We start from the raw sequence: 19,068 nt of genomic DNA, 5'->3' as shown, positions 1-19,068 counted from the left end.
AGAGATGGCTCAGCGGTTAAGAGCATTGCCTGCTCTTCCAAAGGTCCTGAGTTCAATTCCCAGCAACCACATGGTGGCTCACAACCATCTGTAATAGGGTCTGGTGCTCTCTTCTGGCCTTCAGACATACACACAGAAAGAATATTGTATACATAATAAATAAATATTTATAAAAAAAAAAGAAAGTGAGTCACTGTAATATTCTTATTTTCTACTTTTACCAAAGTAGGATTTGAAAAAGAAATTAGTAAATTATCTAATTTCATTTTTTTCTGCAAAAAAGTGAGCATTAAGTTCTAACCCCTACTTCAACACTTCTCGTGAATTTTATTTTTTTTTAAATCTTTTTATGGTTTATTTAACTTTATTTTATGTGCATTGGTGTGAAGGTATCAGATCCTCTGGAACTGGATTTTCAGACAGTTGTGAGCTGCCATGTGGGTGCTGGGAATTGAACCTGGGTCCTCGGGAAGAGCAGTCAGTGCTCTTAACCGCTGAGCCATCTCTCCAGTCCTTCTCGTGAATTTTAGATTGTCTTTAACTAAGATAGAAAATGTTGATGAAATGATAGAAAGTTGACTAATAATTGTCAGCCTTTCTATAAGAATAAATACATCTTTTAAAAGGCCTAAAATTTGCTCAATTAATTTTATAAGGATAAAATGAATTGGTTCTTCTCAACTTGATACTAAGAAGATGTGTAGCAAATAACGTTCTCTATATGGAGCTTTATCTGCAACAATTGTGGCAGAAATGTTTCTCAGGATGCACTGCAAAGCCAGTCTTGCAGAAATGCAAATGCGTAAGCACCGGAGCCAAGGCACGAAGGGCTACAGTAAGGTGCATTTTCTGGACAGCAAGACATTCAGTTTCCATATCTATATTTTTCACATTTTTTTTGAGCTAGGGTCTCTTGTAGCCCAGGCTGGCCTTGAACTTATTGTGTAGCCTAGGCTGGACTTGAACTCCTGATCCTCCTGCCTCTACAACCTACATGCTAATAACTAACTGTGCGTGTCACAATGTTTGTTTGTTTTTTTTTCATATCTTCTATAATGAACACCAGTCTTCCATGATTAAGATGTTTAGTGTTTTATCAAGAAGCTATAGAATAAAAGTTTTAAAGCAAAAAGAGTGACTTGAAGCTACCGGCGAGCAAGAGGAGGAGCTAATGGTTATTGTGCCTTACCTATGTGCTCCTTTATTCTAAAGACGTCACTTTTCACAGTGACACCATCCAGAAGGGCCTGGATCACCTTCTCGGGAAAGAGAAGCTCATGAGTGCCCAGGAACAGCTCCAGGTTAGTGGTCAGGTTGCTGAGGACACTAATCAGCACGGTCTCATCCTGGAAGCTCATCCACAGGCTGGCCAGTGCAATGAATATAGGCTAGAGAGAGAGAAACACTAAAGCCGTAACTGAGCGACGGAGTCATCACTGTATTCGTAGAAACAAATACGAGTCAGAAAAAATTCATTTTTTTATAAAGTCAAAATTTTACAAAACTAGAGAAGGCTTCTGAGTCAAGAGGAGGGAAACCTGTGTTTTCTTTCAAAGTATTTCATTTGCCGTAGCTGTTATAAAGGTGTTTACTCAGAAAGTAAGCAACACAAATGATTCACTAGAGTTGATTTATGTAGCCCAATGACGAATCCAAAGAACCAGGAGCGCATACATGTGCATCTCACGCACATCAAGGGAGCTGCCCGCCAAAGCTTTAGATCAGGGAAATACAATATTTATTCACGGTAAAGGTTAGCTAAAATGATTTATCAAACAAACAGAAAATCAAGCAGGCCTCACATAAGTTTGATTTTAAAGGCAGTGTTGACAGTGAGACTACAGAAAGTCATCAAAGCCTCAAATGGTCTACACCCATGGGAACACGCGCACACTTTCCTTACTCCCTGTTCAGGTCAGGGCTGCAGTATTTTCTATAGCATGGTGCTGTTATCCTGAGAGCTGATGCATGGTGAATAAAGGGTCACCTTCCTTTCAGCTAAGACTTAAGCTATCAGCTCTGAGCCAGATACGTGAGCACAGTTTCCCTCCCTCTCTCCCTCCCTCCCTCCCTCCCTCCCTCCCTCCCTCCCTCCCTCCCTCCCTCCCTCCCATTTCCCTATTTATCTCTCCCTGTGTCCCTCTTTCTCTCTGCCTTCTCCCCTCCCTCTCTCCCTACTCCTGTCTAAGGGGAAGTGTGCAGAGGCCAGGGGTTGGTGGTGGGTATCTTCCCCAATCTCTCTCTGTCCTATTTCTTTATCAGGATCTCTCACTGAACCTGGAGCTCACTCATTGGCCAGGAATCCTCCTGGCTCTGTCTATCTGACACCACACCTGGCTTGTTCACAGCGGTACTGGAGATCTGAACTTAGGTGTGTGGCCATTTACCAATTAAGCTACCATCTCAGCTCTATAAGCACACTTTCAGTGTTACAATGGACTGCTTCTGTTGCCATAGATACTGTGGTCATCATTACCAGAAAGTATCATTTCCTTCAGTAACAACTGCCCTCATCAAACAAACAGCAGGCTATTACTAAGACATAATCATTAAGAACAGGACCCTCTTATATAAAACTACTACATTGTATATGATAGTATCCTAAAGGAATACAATTATAAGGAATTTTGAACTGATTTATAGGACTCAAAAGGACGTTCAGCCTAAAGAAGTTACACCTGCCATGGTGGCCACATGCCTGCATTCCAGCACCCAGGATGTGGGCACAGGAGGATCCACAGTAGAGGACAGCATGGGGTATCTACTGAGCTACAGAGTGAGGTACTGACTCAGAAAACAAGCAACAAACAAAACCCACAGGCTAGGAATTAGCTCAGCAGTAGAGTTTACGCACAGCTGGGTTTTGATCACAGGGGAGGAGTTTGAGATGACTCAGTGGGTCAAAGCTCACAAGCCTGACAACGCAAGTGTAGTTCCAGGACCCCACTAAGAAAGTAGAGACCCTCTCTGCCCTCCACATGTGGCATGCCCTTTTGCCATCAGAAATAAAATTTTAAAAAATACATTTAAAAAAGTCAAAGTGCCAGGCTGTGGTGGCACACGCCTTTAATCCCAGCACTTGGGAGGCAGAGGCAGGTGGGTCGCTGTGAGTTTGAGGCCAGCTTGGTCTACAAGAGCTAGTTCCAGGACAGGCTCCAAAGCTACAGAGAAACCCTGTCTTGAGAAACCAAAAAAAAAAAAGGTCAAAGTTCCTGAGGGTGGTGGTGCACACCTGTGATCCCAGCACCCAGGGACAGAGGTGGGTGGATAGTTGTGAATTTGAAGCCAACATGGTCCACATAGCAAGTTCCAGGTCAGTTAGGGCTGCTCTGAGAGCCTGTCTCAACAAACGATGTCAAAGGGGATGGCAGCTACTTACAAAGACTTGCGATGTCGGGACAGCTGTTTTTGATTTTACTATCATTTTTAATTGTTCCAGTTGAGCTGCTAATTGTTTTATCATCATTTCCACTTCTTGAGCACAAGTAATTATATCTGACTGTGAAGACAGCATACTTTGTATTAATACTGTGTCATTTCACTATAAATGCCATGTTTAAGCCTTATCTGCTCCCAACCAAGTGACAGTGACGTTGTGAGGGCCACTCCCTGTCAGTGTGTAAACCACATGCTCTGAATTACAAGTGTTGCAAACACACAGATCACTCTTTAATTATACCATGTTTCTAATCATACTATCAAGTGATAAGAGAAGCAACAACTATAAATTAACCTCTACCAAGTAAGTTCCACTAAGATCAATCCTAACTTGGCAATGAACCTTCCTAAGGTCACCTCCCTCGTGAGTCACCTCGTTCTCAAGCGACTGTGTTATATGGAAAATGACAGACTTTGTGACATTAGCTCACCAAAACAGTCTGAAGGAAGATCTCGTACTGCCGGATATTGTACAGCGCTTCCTTTAACATATAGGACTCAAGCTCTTTGGCCAGGAGCGGGTTGTTCATCACTTTCTCGAGGATGGCTGTGTAGCGAAAGGCCTGTTCCTGGGCAATCTGAAGCTGGGAGTCGATATGCTGCGTGGTGGCTGGGATTGCTTCGTGGAGAATGGCTGGCACTGTTGTCAGGGTGTGAGAGTACAGGCACCAGTGCGTGGGGGAAGAATCAAGGAAAAGGACATCAGAAAATAATTGCATTTTAAAGACCAAATTGAGTCAGATTTCCCTTATCAGATTGATAATAATGAGGCAGGTTTTTCATGGTCCCACCCCATGCAGAAAAGAACCTGTCAAAACAAAAACCAGTGTCAGAATAATAAGAAAAGTAGAACCAGGTCCACTTTCTCACTAAAATCTAGAAAATTCAGGTAGATTGTGGTGCCATGTACTGTATTAGCCATGCTCCTTTAGAAAAATCACATTTAAAATGCAAGTATGAACCTTATCTGGACTCTGGACATAAAGAAGTCTATCAAAGGAAGGCACTCTCTGACTGGTGGGAGATTGTTGTAATTTTGATGTTTCTTTCCTGTGTAGGAGCAGTCTGTCTACATACATCTGAGCAGCATGGCCACGGGGGCCAGAAGTGGGCGGCATATCCCACGGAAATGGAGTTGCTACGTCACGGAATGGTTCTGAGCCACCATATGGTCGCTGGAACCAAACCCCGGTCCTCTGAAAGAGCAGCAAACACTGAGCCAACTCCCCAACCCCAGAATTTGATAGTGTATAACAAGTCTTAAAATAAAAAATAAAAAATAATACCCTCATTGGACTAGGGGTGAAACTCAGTGGTCTCTAGCTCACAAACACAGCAAGGAGAGGGGCAGGTGGGGTGACCAGGGATCCGTGATTAGGTAAAGACAGGAATGCCTTATCAATGGGCCTGCAGAAGTCTAAATTCACATGCAATTACTTCTACCATTAGATCCTTTATTAGATATTTCCCAAGTATTTTCTTTTTTAAAAAATATTTATTTATTTATTATGTGTATAGCATTCCTTCCATATGGGCCCACAAGCCAGAAGGGGATGCCAGGTCTCATTATAGATGGCTGTAGGCCACCATGTGGTTGCTGGGAATTGAACTCAGGACCTCTGGAAGAGCAGTCAGTGCTCTTAACCACTGAGCCATCTCTCCAGCCCTCCCAAGTATTTTCAAAGTTACAAATAAAGAATGCACTATGGGTCTGCGTGTGGTGGTGCGAGCCTTTCATCCCAGCTCTTGGGAGACTGAGGCAGGTGGATCTCTAGGAACCAGAGGCAAGCCTGGTACAGCAAGTTCCAGGTTATTCAAGACTACACAGTGAGATTCTGCCTAAAAATAAAAAGAGCATTATGTATATAACAACACAGAAGTTCCTGAATTTGCAGATCATCAAATATCTCCTCTTTGGTCTTTTCATCCCATTAATACACCAGCACCAGTTTTCTTCCCGAGGTGATTTTAACTTCTAAATCGGTTTTCCTCCCTTTGGCCGGCATGAGGTAAACATCACACTCCATGGAGTTGAGGGTGGCGGCCCCTGGGCTTCTCCTCATTCCTGTCACTGCCTCGATTTCCTACACTAGCTTCCTGGCACACAACGCGTCTGCCTCCGCAAGGTTAGGAACTACTAGCTAGTGTGAAGAAGAGAATCACAGTTTTTTGTTGTTGCTTTTGTTTTTCGAGGCAAGGTTTCTCTGTGTAGTCCTGGCTGTCCTGGAACTCGCTTTATAGACCAGGCTGGCCTCGGACTCACAGAGATCCACCTGTCTCTGCCTTCTGAGTGTCAGTGGTCTGGTGTGTGCTGTCTGCTCCACTGTGAAGCTAAGCCTTAAATGCACAGAACTTTCCGAATCAGCATAACCGTGCACTTACGATCATCAATGCCTTCTCCGCCTTTCCCACAGTCTCTGTTAAATAACCGAATTCCAGTTACGATCATGGTGAGCTCTTTGAGCTGGCGCTCTTTGTCCTTCTTACCAAGAGTCAGAAATGTCCCCAGCTCAGCCTGAGGAAAAACACTCTGCAGGGCAGCTGCAATAGACGGCAGAAAAACAGAACGGTAGAACAAAGGCAACAGGGCTTGGACTGAAAGCGTCTTTCTGTCTGTAGGAAGGATGTGCCTATCTCATGTGACTTGAACTCCTGATTCTCCTGTGTCGCACCTCCCAAGTGCTGGGGATTACAGCCAGGTTTACTATGCCTACCTTTATGCTCATCTTAAAGTATAAATTGGACAACCATTTCCCGAGAATAAAAAGATTTCCTCTTTCAAGATCCTAATCAGACACAAGACTCAATGCCCTCCAGCCATATGCGGCATTCCTTTCCAGCTGGCCCAACCACCCCATTGCTCAGTACCCTGACAATGCTGCCCATGTCCCATCGTGAGGTGGAAGGGTCACAGGAATACCCAGCCTCCAAGAAAATGAACACTATTTCACTGACACAGTGTCAGTGAAATGTACCTGGGTAGCTTAAGATTTATTGTTCTTTATGTGTTAAGTGGGAGTCTTTGTGTGAGTGTATATCATGTGTTCCAGTGCTCCTGAGGCCAGAAGAGGGTGTTGAGTCTGTGAGTTGCCTGACTGCAGGAAACTGAGCTCAGGTCCTCTGGAAGAGCAGCAAACAATCTTAAACACTGAGCCACCTTTCCAGCCTATAAGGCTTTTGTTTATTGGTGGTTGTTGTTTTTCATAAGTTTAAAAAAATTATTATTGTTGTTGTTGTTGTTGTTGTTGTTGTTAGCACAGAAAATAATGGGTTTCATCATGACATTTTCAGAGTCTTCCATGATTGTACTTCGGCCATATTTACACCCCCATTACCTTCCCTTGCCCTCTTCTCCACTCCTCCTGCTCCCCACAGACAGTTCCCTCTATGAATTCATGTCATACATATATTGATTCCACATATGAGAGAAAACTGAGTATTTTGTCCTCCTGTTTCCCTCTTTTGTTCTCCGCTTTGATTCTGCTCTCCCTCCTTACAGCCCCCTTCTACTTTCAAGGCACATACATTCTTAAACATTTCTAGGAACCTGGCTACATTTCAACTTCTTATCTGTGCTGATTTTCTTTCAGCTAAGAAGGAAATTTCAATCTTTGGCATATTTTATAAAATACAATGGCAGGGACTAAGGAGATGCTCAGAGGGTCCAGTGCTTGCCACACAAGTGTGACGACAGAGTTTGTATTCCTAGACCCCTGTAGGCCAATACTGGGCAGGCGCGCAGCCGGCCAGGAACCTCAGAATCATAGAGGGGGAGCCTGGGGATCCCCGAGGCAAGCTGGCTACCTAGACTGGCCAGAACGAAATGGAGAGTTCTGGGTTCAGTGAGAAACTCTGCCTTACTAAATAAAGCGGACAGCACGGAGGACGGCAGCGTCAGCCTTTGGCCTCTACTTACACATGCGCACATATGCGCACAAGCTTCCGCCCACACAGAGGCGCAAACACACATGCGCAGACTATACACATAAGTACAATGGGCATATGGGTTCATTACTCTCTTTTACCTGTTGCCTCCCTGACAATCTTGATGTCTGTGGGGGATCCCAGCCCAGACCTCAGTAACACATAGCTAACGATCTTTCGGTAGAGACTCTCCAGTTCTTCTCTAGCGCATGCTCTGTTGTCTGTAATTTCTCTGCTAACGGCACTCAATCTGGACTCCAAGACCCGGTGATGCTCTTCAAGAAAGTCCTCTAAAATTAGCAAATAACAGTATTTCACTTCTTCAATACTTAGAATTCTCCTCAGATAAGGACTAGAGAAAAACTGGTTAGTGTGTGGCAATTTGATGAAAACAAAAGCCCCTGACACCCTACCTTCAATGCTAGATTTGAACCCCCCTGGGCTAAATCCTAAACCCTGACTTCTTAAGATATAATGATGAAATAAAACACAGTGGCCATCAAGAAGCCTGAATAAGGAAACATTATTACAGGAATTTCAATAGAGTATTCTGTCAAAACATAAATGTCAGCACACATAAATATGTAAATATATGTAGTACAACATTAAATGTGTAGTCTATATATTCTTCTTCAATTATACTTATTTTATTCCTAAGTAAATGTCCTTTGAATAATATTACTGATAATGCAATACTGCATCTTCTTAGTTAGGGTCTCTATTGCTCTATAAACACCATGACCAATAGCAATCTGGAAGGAAAGGGTTTGTTCAGCTTACACTTCCACATCACTGAGAGAAGCCAGGGCAGCAATCTGGAGGCAGGAACTGAAGCTGCTTACTGGCTTGCTCCCAGGAGTTTGCTCAGCCTGCTTTCTTGTTCAGCCCAGGGATACCACCGCCCACAATAGGCTGGACCCTCCCACATCCGTAGTTAATCAAGCAAACACTCAGAGACTTGCCTATAGGCTAACATGATGAAGTCACTTTCTCAATTGAGGTTCCTCTCTCCAGTGATCCTCACTGTGCTAAGCTGACAAAAGCAAACTTGCCAGTAAATGCCTAAAGAATCTATCTGATATAGGTATGAATAATTTGCATTGGTATGGATTTTAAGGTCAATTTTGTTATATGTATAAATGTTTCTGATGTAACTTTTACTTGATAACTGTTATATGTAATTTTGCTATGTTAAAGTTAAAGCCTTTTTTTGTTTAAACCGAAAAAGGGGAAATGATGGAGGAAGGTCATTGGTTAAAATAAAAGAAACTGTTTGGCTCATTGGTTAGGAGATAGGTGGGTGGAGTAAACAGAACAGAACGCTGGGAGGAAGAGGAAGTGAGGTCAGACTCCACAGCTCTGCTCTCGGGAGCAGATGCAGGAGAGACGCCATGCTACCTGCTCCAGGGAAGACGCACACCATGCCCCAGCTCCGACCCAGGATGGACTTAGGCTAGAATCTTCCCGGTAAGCGCACCTAGGGGCGCTACATAGATTATTAGAAATGGGCCAGAGCAGTGTTTAAAAGAATACAGTGTCCGTGTAATTATTTGGGGCATAAGCTAGCCGGGCAGGGCAGGCGGCTGGGGTGTTTGGGGACACAGCCCCGCCGCCGCCCCATATTACTACAAATGGCGCCCAACGTGGGGCTAACTAAACCTACTTAAAAAACCTGAGAAGGCTTAAAAATAAGGGAGAGAGCGTTTAACACAGATTTTTGCTGTTTGTTGGTGGCGTGCTGTAGAGAGATTTCCTGATTCGGCAACAGCAGCAGAAAAAACGCTTTGTCATTTCAAAGCGCGGCTTCCTGGGGCTTTGCCGCCAGTGCAAACTCTGGCTTTATGTTTGTGTTCCCACTTGGGATCGGAAGGAGAGTGCTCTGAGACCTTGACGATGACTCAGAGCTCCCCGCCTGCACCTGGGCAGAAGGCAGAATCAGGCTTAGGCAGGCGGAAGAGCATGGCGGATTCCTGTCGCCATACAGAGACGTGTTTTCAGACTGCGCAGTGCTCTGTGTGTCAGATTTGGATGTTACTTGGATGAAAAGAATTTCTGTGCTGCACGCTCAGTCTCAGAATTAAAGTGCTGAGTGCCGCTCCTACCTGGTAGCCCCAAGAGGCTTCCTGACTCAGCTTTAGCTGCAAAACCCTGCAGCTCATTAAGAGGTCCTGCCACGAAACACTTAAATGGTGTTGACGAAAAGCTGAACGCATGCTTTTCGGTTTTCAGCCGTAGCAGGAAAAAAGCTGCGCTGTTTAAAAATGCCGGCTTTCTGGGCCATCCTGCCAGGGCAAACTTCTGACTGTTGGAGGCAGGAGGGCCGGCTACTGAGAGAGGATTTGAGTGTTGTCTGTTGTAGCTTGCTGGCTGGCAGGGACCTTGAAATGCTATAAACATGGCTACAGCCAGTACCTCAGCCAAGAGGCTGAAAAGCTAAGGAATGGACTGGATCTAGCTGGCAAAGCCACGCCTCTAGTCCTACTGATATTGCTTGGTAAATTAAAGGCTCTTGTGGTCAGAAAAAGAGATATACAGTAAAGAGAGATTCAAAGACAGAGAAAATTTCTGAATGGTTTAAAGTGTGTTAAAAATATATGCAAGCTAAAAGTTAAAGTTCTTAAAGTAAAAAAGAAAAGGAAGAGAGTTGTTGTGTGTACACACCTTTAATCCCAACACTTGGGAGGCAGAGGGAGATAGACCTCTGTGACTTCAAGGTGTGGTAGCACACGCCTTTAATCCCAGTGCCTAAAAGGCAGAGACAAACAGATCTCTGTGAGTTCAAGGTGTAGTACCAAACACCTTTAATCCCAATGCCTGGGAGGCAGAGACAGGTGGATCTCTGAGAGTTCAAAGACAGCCTGGTCTACAGATATATGCTCAAAAAGCAAAAAGTTAACCTAGGAATGTCACAGCTTAGATTCTTAAGCGCCTAGTGATTTAAAGGCACAAATCAAAAGTGCTCCTGGATAGTAAAAAAATTGTAGATTCACAATAGGACAGATTCAGACCACTAAATGAGTCACACTGTTGGATGAATGTACGTTGGCTTGGGAGAGAGAAGAAAAAGAATATAGAGAATAAAGTTAATGGTTTAAAAAGAAAAAAAAAAGTAAAGTCTTTAAAGAGACAAAATAAAGTAAAGTCATAGAGTAAAAATAAGCCGCGTAAAAATGAAAAATTCACAGAGAGTCTGGATTATGTACATTGTGTTTTCTTTAAAATTTTTGACTGTAAAGGAGCTAAGTACAGAGAGACATTTCATTATATGGGCTGCCCAGTGGAACCAGAACGGATATCATGAGGGTATGATTTCAGAATTTGGATCTAAGGATATGATACTTTGGAAAAGAGATTCTTCTTTTGTTTTCACAGAGGATGAGACTCTATGGATTTCTTCTATTCCGATTTGGTATGATGGACCACGTCCTCCTGAAGGGTTGCTGTGAACATCTTCAGAAAATTGCTTTGCTCAACTGCCAACTGAGATAAACCTGGCACACAGGTTACACCCTAAATAATCTGATTAACAATGCCCCCATTCAGCAGGAAGCAGTTTGGAGAGAAAAAACTGCGCCCATGTTCCCAAATATAGTTTATAAATGTTCTTTTACATTTAAAGGGGGAAATGATATAGGTATGAATAATTTGCATTGGTATGGATTTTAAGGTCAATTTTGTTATATGTATAAATGTTTCTGATGTAACTTTTACTTGATAACTGTTATATGTAATTTTGCTATGTTAAAGTTAAAGCCTTTTTTTGTTTAAACCGAAAAAGGGGAAATGATGGAGGAAGGTCATTGGTTAAAATAAAAGAAACTGTTTGGCTCATTGGTTAGGAGATAGGTGGGTGGAGTAAACAGAACAGAACGCTGGGAGGAAGAGGAAGTGAGGTCAGACTCCACAGCTCTGCTCTCGGGAGCAGATGCAGGAGAGACGCCATGCTACCTGCTCCAGGGAAGACGCACACCATGCCCCAGCTCCGACCCAGGATGGACTTAGGCTAGAATCTTCCCGGTAAGCGCACCTAGGGGCGCTACATAGATTATTAGAAATGGGCCAGAGCAGTGTTTAAAAGAATACAGTGTCCGTGTAATTATTTGGGGCATAAGCTAGCCGAGCCGGGCAGGCGGCTGGGGTTTTGGGAATCAGCCCCGCCGCTCCTTATTACTACATCTATCCTTCTTATTTCCTGTGTTGTGCTGTGGCTGGAGACCACCTTTACTGGCATAACAATTCATGTAACTTAGTAAACACTCCCAGTCACAAGGCAACATCTATATCTATAATTCTACTAGAAAAGCAACTGAGAACTTTTACAAACTGAAAAAATAGGAATTGACTTTCTCTAATTCCATGTTTTGGAATTTCATTGTTATTAAGCAAAAATGAGGGCTGGAGAGATGGCTCAGCGGTTAAGAGCATTGCCTGCTCTTCCAAAGGTCCTGAGTTCAATTCCCAGCAACCACATGGTGGCTCACAACCATCTGTAATGCGATCTGGTGCCCTCTTCAGGCATGCACGCAGACAGAATATTGTATACATAATAAATAGATAAATAAAAAAAGCAAAAATGTAAGAGATATTATTTTATATATTATCACAACTGAACGCTTACTGTTCAGAAAGAAATCACCAAATTAATCATGACTGCATTATTAAAGAAGTTTATTTTCCCCCATTTCTAACATGTCTTTGATATATACCTTAAATATAAATAGAAAATATAATAAATATAATAAAATATATTCTTAACTTAAACTTCCCACAAAATACTTTACATAATTATTACATAATTTAAATATTATAAAATAACAAACCAAGACTAAGAAAATCTAAAACTTAAGAATTTTAACTTCAATGGTTTAGTTTCTAATTGTTATATATTTGTCCCGTAAAGGTTAAAAATAGATAAACTTGGAAACATAATTTTACAAGTGTATAGTTTTAAATTGACTTTTAGCATTCTTAAAGGCAACGAGCATTTTTCTCCTTTGAAGTTCCAACACTATTCTATTCTTAGACACGGTGAACTGCTTCCCAGCAGTCACGTGTTAAAGGGTCGGAGATGGTTGACCTTGAAGAGGTGGGATCCCATGGGAAGTGTTGGTGTCACTGGAGGTGTGTCCTTTGGGGACTTCCCTGCTTCCTCTTCTCCTTCACATCCCAACTATGAGACACATATTTCTGCCATGATGTGCCTCCATGGTCGAAAGCAACATGGCCAACAAAGCCTGTACAAAATGCTCTAAAACTGGACCCAAGCAAACTTTTTCTTTGTGTAAACTGTCTCAAATATTTTATTAATAATAACAAAAGATTGCCTAACAGATCAAAGATGGAAAATATCAAGACTGACAAAAATGTATTTCATTAAACAATTAAATCTGTTGTCAATCAAACCTTTCTTACCTAAAATGCAATGTTTAAAAAAAACCTCTTTTAAAATGCACAAAAATAAGTGTTTTTGTTACCTCGACTCGTGTAATTCATATCAAAGTAGACCTGCATCTTAATGGTGTCCAGGGATGGATTTTTACTGTCCAACAGTCGAGCCACACAAAGCTAGAAGAGAACATTGCATGAATGTTTCTACTATATTTTCCAAAACACTCAAGTGTTTGTTTGCTTGTGTTTTGGATTTTGAGACAAAGACCATATAGACCAGGCTGGTCTCAAACTCACTATGTTGCTGAGGATGATCTTGAATTGATAATCCTCCTGCTCCCACTCCCTCCCCATTGCTCGGATTACCACACCTGGTCTTATGCAGTGAATGCCTGGGTATCTAATACAGGGCTTTATGCATACCAGGCAAGCAGTCTATCAGCTGAGGTTTGCTCTTCTAAGTTATTTTCAAGAAGAAAATGAGCAAAGCATCATGGTATACTCCTGCAATGCTAGCATCTCAAGAAACAGCACCTGGAGGACCTACACAAGTTTCAGCCAGAACTACAAAAGAGGCCAGAGAGGGGAGGGAGAGAGGAGAGAAACAATAAAGAGAAAAACATCACAGCAGTGGTCCTGATGATCAGGCAATTGTTGAGTTGGGAGCATAGGCCCCAGCCCCTAGCATCTATCCCAGCCCCCAGGCCTGGTCTGGACTCCAAATTCCAGCAGGCCAGGTCCTGACCCCTCCCTGACCCCTCCCTGGCTTCCCCGTTCCCCCTCCGGGCCACTCGAGAGTGCAGAACTCCCATTAAGCCTGGATATTTCTTAATTTGGCTTGTTTTGATTTGGCTTGATTGGGAATTTTGCGTCAGCAGGGAGCTTGCGTTAGGAAATATTCCTAACAGCGACAACCACTTTTACTGTAATCTTTTTCTTCCTTGAGGACATCAGGGTTTATATTTTCCATGATCAACACAGTAAGTTCTTTACCAGGTCTAGCTGAAGGCAAGATGCCTGACATGTCGGTGAGTTTAAACTTGTACTCTATTCTATAACTCTCCCAGAACTCCTGTATATTATTTGGGTCTGATTAACACCCTACTGATGGTGGAGGTCACGTTTTATAAAACTCTGCTTCAGTTACCCTCATCCCCTCACACAGTTTCTCGATTTCTACTCATTTCTAGATTTCTTCTGCTCCCCTCTCCCAGCACACACGTAAATGATGCATGCCCTCTCTAGACTTGGATGATCACCCATCCGCCTCCCTTTCACCTGGCCTTCCTGGACTCCTCCCATCCAGGCTCTGCCCGTCACACAGCTGCTGCTGGAAGGCAGACAGCAGCATCCCTCTGAACCGTCCCCAGCCCCACCAGCCCTGCTCTCCTAGGAGTGCGGAGGGAAAGGACAAGACTAAGCAGCCTGTCTGTGCACCTAGGTCCCTGGGTGGGGGAGTGACCTTACAGTAGACTTTACAAATCCAAAGGTGCCTTTATCCAGTGGCTTTTAATTGAGTAAAAACAGGCAACAATTACTGTTGTTAAGATTACCGCGTACTCGCTGGGCGGTGGTGGCACATGCCTTTAATCCCAGCACTCGGGAGGCAGAGGCAGGCGGATCTCTGTGAGTTCGAGACCAGCCTGGTCTACAAGAGATAGTTCCAGGACAGGCTCCAAAACCACAGAGAAACCCTGTCTCGAAAAACAAAAAACAAAACGAAAAAAAAAAAAAAGATTACCACATACGGTGAGAAGTTGTGCTTGTACCACATTAAAAGGATACTGAACTTGAGTTTAACAACTCAGCTGAATTAGGGAGGGAAAAAACCTAAAACTGCTTCCTGGACCAATCCTTGAGTCTCCTCTGTAACCTCCCATAGTTTCTGAATATCACTACCATTTCCCTATTGCTAAGAACAGCATTTATACCACATTTAAAGTTCACCAAGGCCAACTTTAGGCTGTCCTGTGGTCTCAGGGAGTTTCTGCAGCATCATTCTGATAAGACACCCTCCTCCCCAGTTCTAGGTTTGCAAGTCTTCCCCACCCCTACCACATCTGCAATAGACCTACTGTCTCTCCAGGTTGTGAGAGAAGGTAGGGATTAGTGAAACATTCCCCTGCCATTTCTGCGAGTCAATAAAATCGCCACATACAGGTTTGGGGCAGCTCACAATTCCTTCGCGTGAAGAAAGGAAACAAATTCATTAAGGCTAGGACAGACAGCAATGTTGAACTTTTAGGAAATACAGAGGAAGCAACTAAATTGGAGTCTCCAACTTAAGACACTGGACATTACAGATATCTAAAGTCCTCCTCTTAGGTTCTAAAAACAGGTTTTCAAGCACATTTCCTTGCTTAGTAAGGTAATTTTTGCTTTGACTTTAACATAATTACATGGAATCCATTATGCAGGTCTTAATTCAGAACTACTTAACTCCACAGTATAGTTGTTGACCGTCTCAATGTTAGATAACGAGCAGGGTCTCACCAGAACACTGTGGCAGGCGATGTTAGCCCTGACACCTGGGCCCCACCTTCCCTACTAAGACGAACCACAGGTTCGCATTATGTGTCCTTAGGGCCACTTACAACCGCACTTGCCCAGTAATATAACCATAAGGTAACGGTTCAGAGAAACTCTTAGTTTTGGGTGGAAAGTGACAACACATCTGACTGGAGCAACTACTTTTCCCTTTGTCTTTCTCCTTCCATCAGGAGGTATGACAATGACTCTGTGACATGGGGGAAAGCCAAGAATGAGGACCACGGAAGCCAGGAACAACCTAGGCACCTCCAGACTTTATTCTACTAGAAAATGACCCCTCATTTATTTATACCACCACTTTGTATTCCTTTGTAACACTGCTGAAGACAATGATGGATAACACAAATACTGTATTTAAAATTGTATTTAAAACCTCAAACAAGAGGACTGTCAATCACCTTAACAAGTTTCTGCACGTCGCTTTTGATGAGGGTTCTATCCATGTTAAAGCCATTGCTTGGATCCAGGACAACAGCTTTCACCTAGAAACAGAGCATGCTAAGTCATTTGTTTGTTTTTGTGTTTGTCTGTTTATTGTGTACAGTGTCTGCCTGCAGGCCAGAAGAGGGCGTGAGACCTCATTTCAAATGGTTGTGAGCCACCATGTGGTTGCTGGGAATTGAACTCAGGACCGCTGGAAGAACAGCCAGTGTTCTTAACCACTGATCCATCTCTCCAGCCCTGTATGCTAAGTAATTTTATTTCATATTATGAAATGAATTCATTCCCATTTTTAGCCAACTGCCTTGATGCTCAGGTAGATTTCTTATCACCCCAGTCACTACCACGGTCATCAAAGTCTGGAGAAGGAAATAAACATCAAATTTGAATAAGGGCTAGAAGAGTACACACAAAGAGGCTGAAAGCAATGGTTACAGCTTTAGAGCAGGAAGCTGCGGTGTACCTCGCCTTCCCTGTGTGTTGTTACCCAAGCCAAGAACACAGAAATTAAAGCAAGGAGTCACTTTTTTCAGTATATATCTGAACAAAAATAGACGTTAAAACGTCACAGCAGAACATGATCGAGGTCTCCAAGCGTCACAGGATCTCCCAAGTCAGCCACTGTAAATCTACCACGTTTTACAGACTCGGAAAAGATGTTTTTCACTAACTCACCTGATGATCACAATATGTTTCCAACTAAAAAGCATCTAGGAACGCTCCCAACACTGGGTACCACATTTTTCTTTTTCTTTTTTAATATTTATTTATTTATTATGTATACAACATTCCTTCCATGCCTGCCTGCATGCCAGAAGAGGGCACCAGATCTCATTATAGATGGTTGTGAGCCACCATGTGGTTGCTGGGAATTGAAGTCAGGACCTTTGGAAGAGCAGGCAATGCTCTTAACCTCTGAGCCATATTTTGCTAAGACAGTAATTTGCAAAATTAATCATTCTTACCATGAAAGCAACCACTGTTTCAGATGCAATCTCTCCGTGGGCTGCACATTCTTGTCCTATTTCTCGTATAATATTCTTTATAACACTTTCTGCTTGAGTGGGAGGCATTGTGGCTAAAAAAAAAACAATATTTTTTTTTAGTAATTTCGCTTATATATTTTCTTCTTTAGATTCCGTTATTAGATCTGGAATAACCATAATGTCTACTGAATTATTGCCATTTAATTATGATCTAGTTTCCTCCTTTTTCCATCTTAAATGACTTTATTAATGACAGAGCATAACTGGGATTTCCCCTTTATTTAAATGGTGCCACCATCAAAAATATATATTGTGACATTTAAAAAAATTAGCCAGGTATGATGGAACATGCTTTTAATCCCAGTATACGGGAGGCAGATGAAGACAGATCTCTATGAGTTTAAGTGTAGCCTAGTTTACATAGTGATCCAGGGCTACATCGAGAGACCCTGCCTCAAAAACAAAATACAACACAGAAAAAAAAATTAAATCTTAACCAAATGTGGGAGAAAAAAACCTTACCACCCTATCTGCGTAGGCAGCAAGAATACAGCTTGGAAAAGAAAAGGCTTAACCACACATTCTCTGGAGGGCTTTTCACAACTCTAGCCTAATCTTATAACAGTAGGAAGATTTCCTCGGATTATTCCATCCTTGGGATATGAACGCTAACAAAAACATAAAAAGCAATCAATGAAAATGTGAGGGTTATGAATATCGAAAAAAGAACTGGCTATAATTTCATCCATTATAAACTAGGAAAGAGTGGGAACTTTAAGTCAAGGCTCCTGATTTTCTTTCCAGTGTCAGTTAACTCAAGTAAGAGAAAACAATGGCAGGGGCGCTCTGAAGGTTGGTTAAAGTAGCCTTGGGCATTTTGTACGGAAAACCAGACAGCCTGGTGTGCATCACGGTCCAACCACATCTCTTTGGGAGTCAGTTTGCTCATCCGAAAAGGATGGGTGCTGGTGTCACCTTCTCCTGAATTTATGAGTACACTGTGGTTAGAAAAGTCCGCGGCTTGGCACAAGAACCCAAGCGTCGCGCCAGAGAGCGTCTCTGTGGGTGTGTCTAAGACCTGCAGTTCCCGCGCGCTTGCGCAGAGCTGGAGGCCCGCCACCCACCCCTGTCAGTTACCGACCACCAGCACCAGCTTCGCAGCGGTCGGACGTCTGTCTCCTCTCCGGGTACACCCGCCTTTAAGGGCCCGGAGTTCTCAGGGTGCCGGCCTCGGCCCGAACGCCAGCCGGCCGCGGCTCTCCCGGCCAGCCCCAGAGCCCAAGCAGCGGAGGCGTAACCACGGAAACCGAACGCGACGTCCGAAACTGGGGGCGGGGCCGGGCCCTGGAGGTGGAGCCAGAGGGCGGAGCGGGGTGGGGCCGCTGGGGTGGAGCCTTGAGGCGGGAGTCCCTGGGATGGAGCCTTGAGCAGAAGGATATTGGGTTCCCTCTCAGTTCCCCAAGAGACAAGCAAAAGAGCTCAATTCCAGGTGAGAAAGGTGTTTTCGCTACACCTCAGTATTAAGGCAATGAAACACGAGTTCTGAAACAAATGTTGGCCGTACAACCAGTCATACTGTTCGTGATAACTTGCTAGCGTGGAGACATGGGGAGGAAAACGCATCCATTGAAGAGAATGAGAAAACTTAGGGTTCGTGGAGTTATCAATGTTTACAGTGTTTTTTAATGAAATACTTTCATTTCTCTTGCTCAAAGGAAGTCTGTAAACTGGTATTCCAAAATTCCTGAATGAAAGTTTTATTTATTATGTATTTACTATTATTTTTTATTTAATTCGGGAAGTGCATTCAAACCAGATCTGACGATGCAGGCCCCTAGTCCCAGGCTTTGGGATGCTGAGATAGAAAAACGCAGGTTTAAGACACCCTACACTGTATAGTGAGACTCTGCCCCCACCACCCAGAAGATGCAAGTAAGGAAACCTCTGTGTTTGGAATTGGGGGAAATCATTTTTTGTTTGTTTGTTTGTTTGTGGGAGAGGCTAGCACTGTGTAGTCTTGGATAGTTTGGAACAGGACATGTAGACCAGGCTGGTCTTGAATTCACAAAGACCTACCTGCCTCAGTCGCCAAGCCCGGGTCGTGTGCCACCATGCCGGGTCAATAATGGTCGTTTGATTTTAAAAAATATTTGTTGCAGGGTTGGAAATAGTCTCTAATGTTATGAACATTGGCTATATTTCCAGAGGACTGGGCTTGATTCCCAGCACCCACAAGACAGCTCATAACTGTCTGTAACTCCAGTTCCAGGGGAGCCAACTTCTGGCCTCTGCACATACCAGCTAGGTGGGAATCTACAGACATACACCGTGGCACAACACC

General features: G+C 43.3%; 1 protein-coding gene across 4 annotated transcripts in view; it reads right to left on the bottom strand.

The window, feature by feature from the left end:
• The window catches only part of Cfap206 (cilia and flagella associated protein 206), a 43,654-nt gene extending 25,639 nt beyond the window's left edge, over nt 1-18,015 (bottom strand). For 2 of the 4 annotated variants that reach the window (XM_075974622.1, XM_075974625.1), the window contains exons 1-10: nt 17,865-18,015; nt 17,250-17,395; nt 16,707-16,819; nt 15,699-15,782; nt 12,837-12,927; nt 7,464-7,652; nt 5,821-5,979; nt 3,870-4,078; nt 3,380-3,499; nt 1,190-1,388 (exon numbers count right to left, since the gene is read on the bottom strand). In XM_075974622.1, coding sequence (XP_075830737.1) covers nt 1,190-1,388; nt 3,380-3,499; nt 3,870-4,078; nt 5,821-5,979; nt 7,464-7,652; nt 12,837-12,927; nt 15,699-15,782; nt 16,707-16,814 — 1,159 coding nt within the window. In that variant the 5' untranslated portion in view covers nt 16,815-16,819; nt 17,250-17,395; nt 17,865-18,015. The remainder of the gene's footprint in view (nt 1-1,189; nt 1,389-3,379; nt 3,500-3,869; nt 4,079-5,820; nt 5,980-7,463; nt 7,653-12,836; nt 12,928-15,698; nt 15,783-16,706; nt 16,820-17,249; nt 17,396-17,864) is intronic. The other 2 variants (XM_075974623.1, XM_075974624.1) reach the window with 2 other exon arrangements.
• Nucleotides 18,016-19,068: the final 1,053 nt, after the last annotated feature.

The sequence above is a fragment of the Microtus pennsylvanicus genome, chromosome 5, assembly GCF_037038515.1.
Source record: "Microtus pennsylvanicus isolate mMicPen1 chromosome 5, mMicPen1.hap1, whole genome shotgun sequence".
In the NCBI taxonomy this organism is placed as follows: Eukaryota; Metazoa; Chordata; class Mammalia; order Rodentia; family Cricetidae; genus Microtus; species Microtus pennsylvanicus.
Note: the sequence above shows the minus strand (reverse complement) of the source record. Positions and strands in the feature narration are given on the sequence as shown.